Consider the following 13,493-nt stretch of genomic DNA (forward strand, 5'->3'; position numbering starts at 1 on the left):
TGTCAGTTTTTAGTTTTTCGATCTGCCTACGAACGTCCTCAATGCTCACTTCTATGAATGTTAATTTTTCTGCTTGACTTCCATTGAAGAATTGCTCAGGTTCCGGCATGTTGGATGTGTTTTCGTTAGTAAATACAGACGAGAAGAACATGTTAAGCCTTTCTGCCACTACCTTCTCCTCTTTCACCACTCCCTTCCTGTCTCCTTCGTCTAGCGGTCCCACTTCCTCTCTAGTTGGCTGCTTCCCTTTAACATATCTGAAGAACGGTTTGAAATTTCTTTCTTCCCTGGCTAGCCTTTCTTCATACTCTCTTTTAGCTTTCCGAACTTCACGGTGACATTCTTTTTGATACTTCTTGTGCTCTTTCCAGTTCCCCTCAGATTTGTCCTTTTTCCATTTCTTGAATGAATTTTTCTTATTGCCTATCGCTTCCTTCACTATTTTGGTTATCCACGCCGGGTCTTTTGTTTGATTCTTTTTGCACCCTTTCCTGAATCTGGGGATATACAGATTTTGCACCTCGTTCACCATGTCCCTGAAGAAGGACCAGGCATGATTTACCATTAGCCATGTTTTGGAAGTGTTCCTAAGTTTCTTCCTTACCAATTTTCTCATTGCTTCGTAGTTTCCTTTCTTGAAGTTAAAGGTTGTCGCTATGGATCTCTTGCCTTTTGGTATTCCTACCTCAACCTTGAACTTGATCATATTATGATCGCTGTTTCCCAACGTCCCCACTACTTCAACGTCCTTTGCAGGTCCTCTTAACCCATTTAGGATTAGATCCAGAGTGGCATTTCCTCTCGTCGGTTCTCTAACAAGCTGCTCCATGAAGCAATCTTGTGTGGCTTCCAGGAATTTTGTCTCCCTAGCGCATTTCGAGCTTCCAAGCCTCCAGTCTATCCCGGGGTAGTTGAAGTCTCCCATAATAACCGTGTTGCCACTTTTGCATTCTCGCTTCATCTCGGCTTCCATTTCTTCATCAATATCTCCGGTTTGCCCGGGTGGGCGATAATATAGGCCCATCTTTATTTCAGGCCCTTTCCTTCCCAGTATTTTAACCCATAGAGATTCCAGCTTGTTGGTCATCTCTGCTGTGTCCATTCTTGTGGATTGTATGCTTTCTTTTATGTACAGGGCTATTCCACCTCCTTTTTGTCCTGACCTGTCCTGGCGATAGAGCTTGTATCCAGGCAGTGCTGTATCCCATTTGCTTTCCTCATTCCACCATGTTTCAGAGATTCCAATGATGTCGATTTCTTCTGCATCGACCACTGCTTCTAGTTCCCCCATTTTGTTTCTTAGGCTCCTTGCATTAGCATATATGCAATTTAGATCTTGGTATTTTGTTGTCCTCCTTTCCTTTCCCTGTGCTTCGGTCCTTAATTTCTTTTCTTTTGCTGTAAACATTGTAACCTCTTCTGGGTTAGTCGACTCCTGCAATTTATCCATTGTTTCTTCCCAGTCATTTTTCCCCTCGGTATCTTCACAGGATACCGTCTTCCGAATCGTCGACCCTAGGTCAACTGTCGGCTTTCCCCTTCTTCTTAGTTTAAAGCCAGGTCTATTCCTCTCTTGACGTTGTTTGCTAGGAGTTTAGTTCCCGCTGCACTCAGGTGGAGTCCATCTTTCCTGTAGAGCTTGCTCTTGCCCCAAAACGCCGTCCAGTTCCTCACGAAGTGGAATCCTTCTTCCTCGCACCATCTTCTCATCCACGCATTTATTGATTGTAGCTCCTCCTGCCTTTTCACATCTGCCCTCGGTACTGGTAGGATCTCTGAGAACATTATCTTCTGGGCCCTCATCCTCAGCTTCCTTCCCAGAATCTTGAACTGTTCTAGTAGCGTGCTTCTTTTGTAGTCTCTCCTGCTGACATCATTCGTCCCGATGTGGATCACTACAGCGGTCTCTTCTGTCTCCGCCCCTCTCACACCCCCATAGGAGCCCTTTAAAATAAGCTTTTAGAGCGGCGAACTGAAGTCTTACGCTCAATTATCCGCTCTCAAATGTTGGCGCGCATTTGTCTCGCGCACTTTTGTCCCGTCACCTAGCTGAACAGGTGGCCTGCCAGTCTTGAGGAAAGAAACCAGAATTGTTTAAGGTAGCTACTCTGTCTCTCGAAAGACTAGCTGAAACTAAGGGCTCCTTTTACAAAGGTGCGTTAGGGCCTTAATGCGCGGAACAGCGCGCACTAAAATGCCCCGCGCGCTAGCCGCTACCACCTCCTCTTAAGCAGGTGGTAATTTTTCGGCTAGTGCGCGCTAATCTCGTGCGTGCGCTAAAACCACTAGCGCACCTTAGTAAAAGGAGCCCTAAATTGAAGGCTGGTCACATAAAGAAAGATGTTTTGGGTTTTAAAAAAATCTCTCTTTTGCATATTGATAATAAGAAGGCAGGAGATACCAGAGAGTTGTTTGAAGCAAAGAGACTTTACCATGTTTGAGGAAAGAGTACTGTCTGAACCAGATATTTTGGTTTTACCTTTATTAAAAACCTTTTGCTACATTTAGAGCAGGGATCTCAAAGTCCCTCCTCGAGGGCCGCAATCCAGTCGGGTTTTCAGGATTTCCCCAATGAATATGCACTGAAAGCAGTGCATGCACATAGATCTCATGCATATTCATTGCGGAAATCCTGAAAACCCGACTGGATTGCGGCCCTCAAGGAGGGACTTTGAGACCCCTGATTTAGAATATTTGAAGTCCTAAGAGCCTGAATGGGCTTTACCCTAACTCACTACCAGCCTCTATTATACGCTCAGTCAGTTGCACGTGCCAGAGAACCCTAGGCTTGGTGCCCACCTTGCCTATCACCTGGTCACAGTATTTACAGATATATTTGAAAAGTGGGGGAATGAAATGTATTTTGAGGATTAAAATTACTTATTTATAATAATGTAATCACATAATATGTCTTACTGAATTAATAATTGGGAGGAGGTTGGGAGAAAATGATTGTTTTATATATTACTTGTGTAATTAACAGTGCGTTTTATGTAGTATTTATGGTTCAATTAATTGTATTGCATTGTCAAAGTTTGAAAATCAATAAAGTTTATGAATATACATGTCCAGGGTGGGTGTGGGGGATACTTTGATCTATTTATGGTTGAGGGTAATTGTTGGGTGTATAATGGAGGGGTGATATATATAATTGATATGTAATATAATTTGATAGAATATTAAGTGCTGTTAAAGTGTAAAATGTTTTTACTAATTATGTTGCACTTATTGTTAGTTTTAAACTGAATAAAGAATTTTTTTAAAAAAGTGTATAACCTGCACCATCTATACATTCTAGGAAGGGTATAAATAAAACATACATTATAGTAAAACATAAAACAAAATAATACAAAAAAATATCAACATTAAAAAAATCAATTGCTCTGCCACTTAAACCAGTCATACTGCCATTTTCCTTCAATAAGAGGTTATATTTAAAAACCATCAATGGGATCTGGATTGGTCACTGTTGGAAAAAGGATATTAGGCTAGATGACCCACTGGTCTGACCCAGTATGGCTATTCTTATGTCCCAGTTTTAGATGTGTCTCTATATAAGATATAAATTAAGGAACTCTACAATCTCTCCTTATAGTAAACAGATTGTGAGCGCAGTCCCCATTTCCTGCAGCAGTTATTCAATTCCCCTCAATGACCCAAATTGAGTTCAAAGAAACAAATTTAGTACAATTAAAAGTCAATTTTTAGTTAACACATATTTTGAAGAAAAAAAAAAGAAAAAGCTTTAGGAATTTTACAAAACACACCATCATTGAGAATAGCCCTAATTTTAACTGGAAGTTGAATCCACCACTTAACAGCTTGATATTGGAAATTAGAAAACAGAGCAGCTATGTTTCTGAAATTCTGTGGCAATTCTGAGTCCTATCTGAGGGGTGGAGGGATTCCTCTGTTCCCCGAATCTTTCAGAGGTTTCAAGGTACAGGGAGCTGCTATTGCCTCTGATGTCATGGCAACGGGGAGGCTGTCATACACACTGTGTGAACTCTTCCCACTGCCAAGAGCAGAGGGCTAATATTTAGGGTTACCATATGGCTCCAGAAAAAGCAGGACGGATTGAGACATCCGGGTTTTACTTCCATTGATTTCAATAGAAGTAATGTCCAGATGTCTCAATCTGTCCTACTTTTTTCTGGAGCCATATGATAACCCTACTAATATTGGCTCTTTTGAAAGTGGTGGAGAGGGCAGAGGGAGAAATTTTACACTGGGAGGAAGGAGAGATGTCAGATTCTGGAGAAGGGTAATTGAAGGAGGGGGGAGACAGAGATGTCAGACCACTGGAAAGGGAAGGAGACAGTGATGCCAGACCAGGGAACAGAAGGAAAGGAGAGGAGAGAGATATGCCAGGCTGTGGGAAGGAAAGGATAGAGATACCAGACAGTAGGAAGGAGGGAAGAGCAGGAGAAATGTTAGACCATGGAAAGAGGAAGGGAAGGCGATGCCAAACCATGGGAGAGGAAACAGATATCAGGCGATGGGAAGGACAGGAGAAAAATGGTAGACCATAGGAAGGGGTAAGGGGAGGACAGAGATGTCAGATCATTGGAGAAGGGAGGAGATGGTACACTGGGATGGAGAAGGAGAGAGAGAGGGAGGGAGGAGATGGTGCACAGCAATGGGTGTGGCAGGGAAGAGAGAAAGAAGAAATGCTTCTTATGGATAGATGGGAATAGGGGAGAAGAAAAAGGAAGGAAATGGTACACATGGATAGAAAGGAAGGGAAGACATGGGAAAGTAGAAAGAATTTGAAAAGCAGAAAAAATGGAAGAAATTTGAATGCTAAAAGTTAATGCCAAAGAAAGGGCAGAAAGTGAAGAAGAGGAGAAAAACAGCAAATGGATAATAATAATTTTATTCTTATATACCGTCAAAGCCGTAGTAGTTCGAGGCGGTTTACAATAAGAGGAGCTGGACAATCAGTGTAGATAGGTACAATGTAAAGGCATAGAGTACATGTGAGCGGGATACAGGGATAGGAAGGGCTGGAACAGTCAGCGAACAATCAGCGAGAATAGGCGCACAGTACAGTCATCTATACATGTAGGCAGAGAACAGAGAGGGACTGAGAGATCGTGGTAAAATTTGGTTGGAGTAAAGCGATAGGGCAATAGGAGAACTTAGGTTACAAATCGGTTGTACAAGTTTGTTTTTACTAGTTTTCTTAAAAACTTAGATAGGATGAGGAGTGCGTAATTAAGTTACCCAGCCAGTTGTTCATTTGGCCTGCTTGGAAAGCAAGTGTTCTGTCTAGGTATCTGTTGTATCGGAAGGCCTTTATTGTTGGATGGGTGAACATATGGACTCTGCGTATAGGCCTGCTAGGACAGTCCAAGTTGGAATGAGCGACCAAGTATGTAGGGGCCGAGCCAAGCATGGATTAGAAACAGAGACAGGCAAATTTGAACAAGACTCTTGCCTCCAGGGGCAGCCAATGAAGTTTTTGGTAATAGGGGGTTATATGGTCCCATTTTTTAATGCCAAAAATCAGTTGTACTGTCTAGTTTTGGATAATTCGGAGTCTTTGAATGGTTTTCAAGTTTCAAGTTTTATTAGGAATTTATATACCGCCTATCAAGGTTATCTAAGCGGTTTTACAATCAGGTACTCAAGTATTTTCCCTATCTGTCCCGGTGGGCTCACAATCTATCTAACGTTACCTGGGGCTATGGAGGATTAAGTGACTTGCCCATGGTCACAAGGAGCAGTGCGGGGTTTGAACCCACAACCCCAGGGTGTTGAGGCTGTAGCTTCAACCACTGCACCACACACTCCTCGAAAGATCCCAAATAAATGATGCTGCAGTAGTCGAGTATGCTTAGTATGGAGGCTTGCACCAGTAAACGGAATGAAATTGCATCGAAGTACTTTCTGATGGATCTTAGTTTCCATAGTGTCGAAAAGCCTTTTCTAATCATTAGCTCCGTGTGTGTCTCAAGGATAAGATAATGGTCCAGAGTTACTCCCAGAATATCTAGGGAATCGACAAAAGGAAAGACTTGACCATTCAAGGAAATTGAAGAATCTTTGAGTTTGTCATTTGGGCTAGCTAGGAAGAATTTGGTTTTTTCTGAGTTGAGTTTTAATTTAAATTTGGCCATCCATTGGTCAATTTGCTTTAATATGGATGCCAGGTGGATCTTTGTCTCAGAAGACAGGTTTGTTAGGGGAAAAACTAAAGTGATGTCGTCTGCATAGATGTAAAATTTGACTTTTAAGCTTTGCAGTAGATTCCCCAATGAGGCTAAGTAGATATTAAATAGTGTAGGGGATAGGGGGAACCCTGCAGGACTCCACATGAGTTAACCCAGCTGTAGGATTGATTGTTGTCACTGTAAACTTGGTAAGAAGGCCCTGGATACAGAGTTAAGAGCACAAACAGAAGGAAGTGCAACCAGAGACTGGGAAAAGATGAGTCGAAAAATAAAATTATCAGACAACAAAGGTAGGGAATATAATTTTATGAAATGTGTCAGTTTTGAGAATTTATATCTGCTGCACTGTTAAGGAAGAAATTATTTTTTTTCTATTTCTCAGGTGTTGTACTGCATGTAGAGTCTGGCATCTTAGGGTTTCGTTTATGTATATTAGTACTTTTTGTTTGTGGTCCTGTATTTGCATAGGGGCTACCTGTGTTCTGCATTTGTGACCAAGGCTAGGTGTTATGGTAGGAATAAATGTTGAGAAGCATGCCAGTGTGCTTTGTGTAGTTTAATTTTGTGGTTAACCATTATGTGTCGTTAATAAAATAATATTGTGTGTACATATGAAAAATGAATAGAAAAATTGTATTACAATTAGTACTATTATTATTATTATGGGTCAGGGGCGGAGCTTGTCCACCCACCCCCTCCCCAAACATAAGTGTTCCGCTGCCAATGGTTGTTGCTGTAATACTTTTAACTTTGGTTTCTTGGACCATTTCAGTGCTCTTTATATGGGCTTTCCTAAGTACGTGCTGTGGAAACTGCAAAGTGTTCAGAATATGGTTAAGTGTTTGATAACCTTCCGGAAACTGTGGGATCATGATACCCCTTTGCTTTATGAATTCCATTAGCTAATTATCGAGACATGTGTCTTTTTAAAACAGTTTGATTTTTTTTTTTGGGGGGGTGGGATGCTTCAGGAGATGGGATCTCAGTATTTGTTCTTATGTTGCCTTATTGACCTCAACAAACAGAAAATCCAACTGAACAGCAGTAAGGTGACAAAACGAAGAACAAAAACCAAAAACTGCAATTCTTTGCCTTATTGACCTCATCCCGCATTACAGTCTAGTATCTCTCATAATCTGGCATTGCCCTCAACAAAGGCATGTTATTTTTCCAAGGACACTCAAATACCACATGATTTTTTATGCTTCCAAAACTCAGATCTACTAAATTTTAAAGTACTCAAAAAAAAAAACCAAAAACAAATTATCCCAGTTCTGATCAGTGCAAGTTCTTACAGAGAATTCATAGCGTGGAATGGTCTCATAGTCCAGCGGCACAGCAACCCGCACACGAATATCTGCTTTGCCCTGAATTGATGTTGGAGAGATGATGAAATGGTTCGAGTTGTTTCCCACTAGGTAAACTTCAAACGCACTGTTGACTCCCTGGAAAGCAAGGAAAGCATAAAATAAGTTTTTTAATCAACTTTGGTAAGAGAGAAATTAAGAGTCCCTTTTACAGTGAGTCCCAAGTATGGCAAATGCGACACAACCCTTGGGAATTAAATGGCCTGCGTCGCATTGGCTGCACAGGAATCATATCTACAGCTTTATAAAAGGGACCCTAAGAAAGTAATTTATGGTCATTTTGCAAATGCTTACAAGATTGAAAAAAACAACAGCCCATATCATAATAATATGCAGAACTCTAAAGGAAAACAAGCCCATTTTATTATGATTATTTTGTTCATGACTTAAAAGTGAATTATTTTATCTTCTACCCTCATAAATTAATATTCTTTCTTGCATGCCTCATTATGAAATCTACTTCAAAACCTGTTAATTTCACAAATATTCTAGCTTTTTACCAATGAATTTTGCTTGAAATATCTTGTGGTTTTCAGGTTTCCCAGTTCAATTTTATCCTAAAGACATGCAAATATCTCCTGAGGGACTCATTCGAAAATATGTTCACAGCAAGACCTAAGGAAAACTATGCTAGCCTGTATTTTATTTTTCCATTTTGTATTATTCCATCCTATACTTTGATGAAGTTTGTTTGTGAACCAAGGGCATGCCACAAACAGCAGCCATATCTTCCACTTTTAACAGAACTGCAGTAAAAAGTGGCCCTGGTGTGTTCCTATGAAAATCATTCCCATGTGCTAAGGTCATTTTTACTGCATGGGTAAAATGGCCTATTTTTCTATTTTCACTATTAATGGCCACACAAAAATTTTTCCATTAGTGCATGGCCATTATCACATGAGCCCCCTCCTGCCACCCATTATGTAAGTGGCAAGAGCTTATCTGCTAATCAGTTAGGGCTCCTTTTACTAATATGTGTTAGAGCTTTAACGTGCGGAATAGCGTGCACTACAATGCCGTGTGCGCTAGATGCTAAAAATGCAAGCACACCTTAGTAAAAGGAGCCCTTAGTGCACGGCAATGTGGCTGATGCCACATATCCAACCAGCCTAGGCTTCCTATTACAGTAGACTCTCAGTTATCCAGCACCCATGGGGATTGGTAGATGCCGGCAGTGGCGTAGTATGGGGGGAGGGGGCGGTCCGCCCCAGGCACTGTCTTGGTGGGGGTGCTGGCACCCCTCCTCCTCTCTGCCCCTCGCTCATTCCCACTCCTCTCCCTGCTGCATGCACGCCTTCACTTCCCCCCATCGTACCTCTATCTCTCTGACGACACGAGCAGCAACTCCAACCTGTTGCTCGCACCAGCGTCAGTTCTCACTCTGACGTCACTTAGGGGTCCCGCGCCTAGGAAGTGACGCCAGAGGGAGAGCCAGTGCTTATGCGGGCAGTAAGTTGGTAATGCTGCTTGCGCCGGGGAAGTTAAGAGGTATGGAGTAGCGAAGGGAAGGGGTGTGCCCATGCGGCAGGGGGGCGGGGAAGGAGCGAGGGAGGGGCGCCACCACCCCGGGTGTCTCTCACCCTCACTACTCCACTGGATGCCAGATAACTAGTTTCTGGTTGCTTGAGAGTTAGTATAAAAATAGTTTTGTCTCCCTTCCCAATTCCCCTTTCTGGTCTGAGTCACTCTCTCTTCATCATCCCCCATCCCCCACATGTCCAGTATCTGTTCCTCCATTCCCACTCTCCTTTCTGTTCTGGGTCACTTTCTTCCCCCCCCCCCCCACACACACTTATGAGTCCAGTATTCAGATCCAGTGTTCATGTCCCTTCCTCCCTCCCTCCCCTTTGGTTCATCTTCCCCTCCTTCCGAAGCAGCAGCCGGTCAGCAATGACAGTGCTGTAAACAGGCTGCTCACAGCCAACCCCAGCAGGGCCTTTCTCTCCTTCTTCAAAAGTGACACGGCAGAGAAAAGGCCCTGCCAGGGCTGGCTGCGAGCAGCCTGTTTACAGCACTGTCTCTGCTGACCGGCTGCCACTGCTGCTTTGGGGGCTGGAGGGAGGTTGTCGAGGGCTGCCACTGCTGTTTTGGGGGTTGGAGAGAGGGAGGGAGGTTGTCCAGGGCTGCCACTACTGCTTTGGGGGCTGGAGGGAGGGAGGTTGTCGGGGGTTGCCGCTGCTACTTTGGGGGCTGAAGGGAGAGAAGGGATCAGCAAGGAAGACATTTTTTTTTTTTTTTTGATGGTTGGTTGAGTACTGGTTAACTGGGATTTTACTGTATAAAACATTGCACTAGAGAGGAGAAAATTACTGACGGGAAAAAGAATTACCATTTTCAAGAGGCTCTTTTAGAGTCCAATTAATAAAGAAGCCTGCCAGCCTTGATATTAGTTACCAAAAATACATAATTTACAGGAAAATATTTGCTTTTCAACTGCTGGATCCATTTAAGTTTGTGCCCAACACTGATGTCAATATTCAAAAAGACCTATATATTTAGCAGCTGTTAATAAATATAAGTCCCCTATCTATGGATTTCAGGTGCACTATCTGTACAAATAGATACACTGAAGAGAATTTATTTTGAATTTTTTTTCTCTAGTAATTCTTTAGCCGCCCTTGAGCAGCATCCACTTTCAAAACCATGGACCGCTATAAATGCCAGCTTTTCCTAATTATGACAGGGATAGCCATGCAAATGGTAACTCGCAATTGGAAAAATTATGATCGCCTTAATTTTCCTTTTTGGTGGGTGAGTTTATGCTCAAGCTATAGGTATGAGAAAATGAAAGCTGATAGGTTGGGGCATAGCAATTTATTTAAACTGATTTGGGGCCTGTTGACGCCTTTTATTACTTCATTATAATTGTCTTTTGTCTTTAATTTTTGTTTATTTCCATGCACATCCAGAACAGGGTGGGGGGGATATCTCTTTTGTTTATTTCTTGACTGAATGTATTGGAAGGGGGGGAGGGTATTTTTTCTGTATTGTTATTGATTGAATATAAGTGCTTATTTTGATTATTAATGTTTGTATAATTTCCTGCACTTTGTATTAGTCTTGAAAACTTAATAAAGATTAAAAAAAAAGAAAACAAAAAAAAACAACAACCTCATCCTGCTTGGATAGAGCTCTTGACTCAACTACCTGATGAAGTAATTACCTATTTACTTATTATAATAAACAGAAATCAAGGACAGAGCATTTCTCTTTTGGAATGTTAAGTAATGCATGTGTTATGAGAACAGTACCGTACATAGGCGTCTTGATATAAATTACCCTATTGTGTCCAGTCAAGCATACTTTCTCACCTGGCTAGACTAGAGCTCAGCTTGAAAGGATATGATCATTTTCCTTCAAATAAGTTTGTATGCTGGAGAAGAAGGAACTCTAAGACCTCCTTTTAGGAAACTGCGATAGCAGTTTCTAGCACGGGAAGCTGCACTGCTCCCGACACTCATTGAGTTCCTATGAGCTTCGGGAGCAGCGCAGCTTCCCGAGCTAGAAACTGCTATCACAGTTTCCTAAAAGAGGGGGTAAGGCTCCTATGTTCTCCCTCAAGACCAAGGCAGGTTAGCCTTCATACTTCCATAGCACTATTGACACAGACCTAGGATTCCATTTGTGGGCCCTAGTTGGACTTTTGCATTGCGAGCAAAGAGGCCAAAGTACTAGATCACAAAAGACTGCATATATCAGTGCACATTTTTGCCTTATTTTGCTACCAGATGTAGGGAGCTCCCAGCATCGAAAATGTTGCAAAATATTTTGGTTATGTTACATGTCTGCGAACTTCACATATTCTCAGGCATGTAAACACAAATACATTAAAAAATATATTTATGGTTTATTTGAACTTGATATTTTTTTCCTTTATGTGGTGTTAGGTAGCATAAATTTGAAGTGCTGACTGTTCCCATTTCAGATGCCCTACTTCTCTCAGCGGTCCATAGTATTCCTTACTCCTGACCCTCACTTTTGGAGTTCAAAACATCTGACCTCCTTATTAGCACTGTTTTCTTATGTCTGACCTCCACATATTGTATGACGGGGACTCACAGAAAACTAATAGGAGACAGTATGACAGGAACTCACAGAAAACTAATGGGAGACAAATATCTGGCCCTTTAAGATTGCACCAGTTCCCAGGATTCCCCTTCCCCCTTTCCTTTCTCAGAAAGGCCACCTAGGGAATCTCACTTCCCAGACTGCAGGAACTGGTCTCAGCAAGCAGGTCAGGATAGAGATCTCACAACGAGGTGAATTGAAACCACGGGCTCTGCTGAGAATGCTGAATTTCCTCAGTATCCCTGGGAGGAGGGGCTGTATAAGGGCCACCTCATAGCTTCACAAGAGCTCTAGGTTCCACCTGGAAGTAAGCTGAAGACTTTAATGGACTGAGACAACTCAGTAGAGCCAGTGGAGAGCAGTGAGTTGGGTCCTCCCGAGGAAATGCAGGTTACCAATGGGACTCTGAAGGAAATGGAAGTGGTTTGAAAGAGACCAAGAACTAAGCAGTAAAAGTACAGTTTGATTGCAGAAGTTTAACTCTGACCTGTAAAGGGAAGCTTGGGACTCTGTGTTTGCCTGCACCTACTGGGGCTGAACCTCATGCTGTTTAGAAGCTTGGAGAAGGGTTCAGCAAGGAGGAGGGCTAGGATGAAAACTGGATGTCACAGGAGCCAGTGGGGACGTTCAGAAGCTAAATTTGAACTCTTACAGGCAGTGCTTGTTGGATGTTTGGGTAATGTTTATGGATTAGGAAACCCGCGCATTTTCAGAGGCCCTCCAGATGTGTCTTGGAGGTCAGAAAAGATGTGGCTTTGTAGGGGCGGGGATGGAGGCAGAATGGAGTGGGACTGGAGACGGAACAGGGTGTGGTCGTATGTCCAGGTTTCTCCATAGAAAAATCTAGGAACCTTAACCCCTGAATTGCCTAAAATGTCTCTAGGCAAGGGATCCAAAACTAAAACAACAAACAACAACAAGAACAAAGGCAAAAGGGGGCACTCCTGTCTCTTGCCCTTATCTATAGGAAAAGATCCCAATGAACCCCCATTAACTTCTATCTCCACTGTGGGCAGATAATATATGGCCTGTACAGCTGACAAAAATGGACCTGTCAAACCATAGGTTTGTAAAACTTCACACATAAACTGCCAATGCATCCTATTGAACGCCTTCTCAGCGTCAAAACTGAAAGGCAGAGAAGGTGTCAAATTGAGCCTGACCTCCAGAGATTCTAGTATTTGTCTCAAATTGTTTGCCACCCAGTGATTTTGAGTTAACCCCACCTTCAAGAGAAGGTAAAATTAATGCTAACCTGTTAGCCAATATTTTAGCAAAGATTTTAGTCTCAAAATTTATAAGTGAAATGTCTATAAGAATCTGCTAATTAAGGGTCTTTCCTTGACTTTCAACAGAACCACTATCGGGGTCCTACAAAGCAAAGAAGACAATGCTCCTGCTTATAGAATTTGGCTGAGAGACCATCTACTCCCAGGTGATTTATGTAAAGAAATTTGATTTATAAGATAGTAAAACCACCTCCTCCAATATAGAGGCATTAAGGGATGCTCTCTGAGCACCAGTAATCTTTGGAAGTTGGAGGCCTAATAACTATATATTACTATCTAACCCCGCCTCCTCCTCAGGTTGAGCATATACTACAAGACTGTGGAGTCGGAGTCAGAGTCGAGGAGTCAGAGACAATTTTGGGTACCAGGAGTCGGAGTCATGGGTACCAGAAACTGAGGAGTCGTAGTCGAAGGATTTATCTACTGACTCATAGTGAAAAACTCTAAAAATATGATGTATGCCTTCTTCAGTTCTAGTCAAATGGTCCTTGTTATCTTGTAGCTGTATTATTCTATGTGGACCCTTACCCTTTAAAATTAAATGAGCCAGCAAAGTCCCGGATTTATTAGCATGATTAAATAATTGATAATGA

The 13,493-nt window shown here is 42.2% G+C and overlaps 1 protein-coding gene across 1 annotated transcript in view; it reads right to left on the reverse strand.

The window, feature by feature from the left end:
- The window catches only part of CDH23 (cadherin related 23), a 1,673,137-nt gene that overhangs the window by 883,977 nt on the left and 775,667 nt on the right, over positions 1–13,493 (reverse strand). The window contains exon 12 of the mRNA XM_033942780.1: positions 7,472–7,621. Within this exon, the coding sequence (XP_033798671.1) occupies positions 7,472–7,621 (150 nt within the window). The remainder of the gene's footprint in view (positions 1–7,471; positions 7,622–13,493) is intronic.

The sequence above is a fragment of the Geotrypetes seraphini genome, chromosome 4 (genome assembly GCF_902459505.1).
Source record: "Geotrypetes seraphini chromosome 4, aGeoSer1.1, whole genome shotgun sequence".
NCBI classification, from domain to species: domain Eukaryota; kingdom Metazoa; phylum Chordata; class Amphibia; order Gymnophiona; family Dermophiidae; genus Geotrypetes; species Geotrypetes seraphini.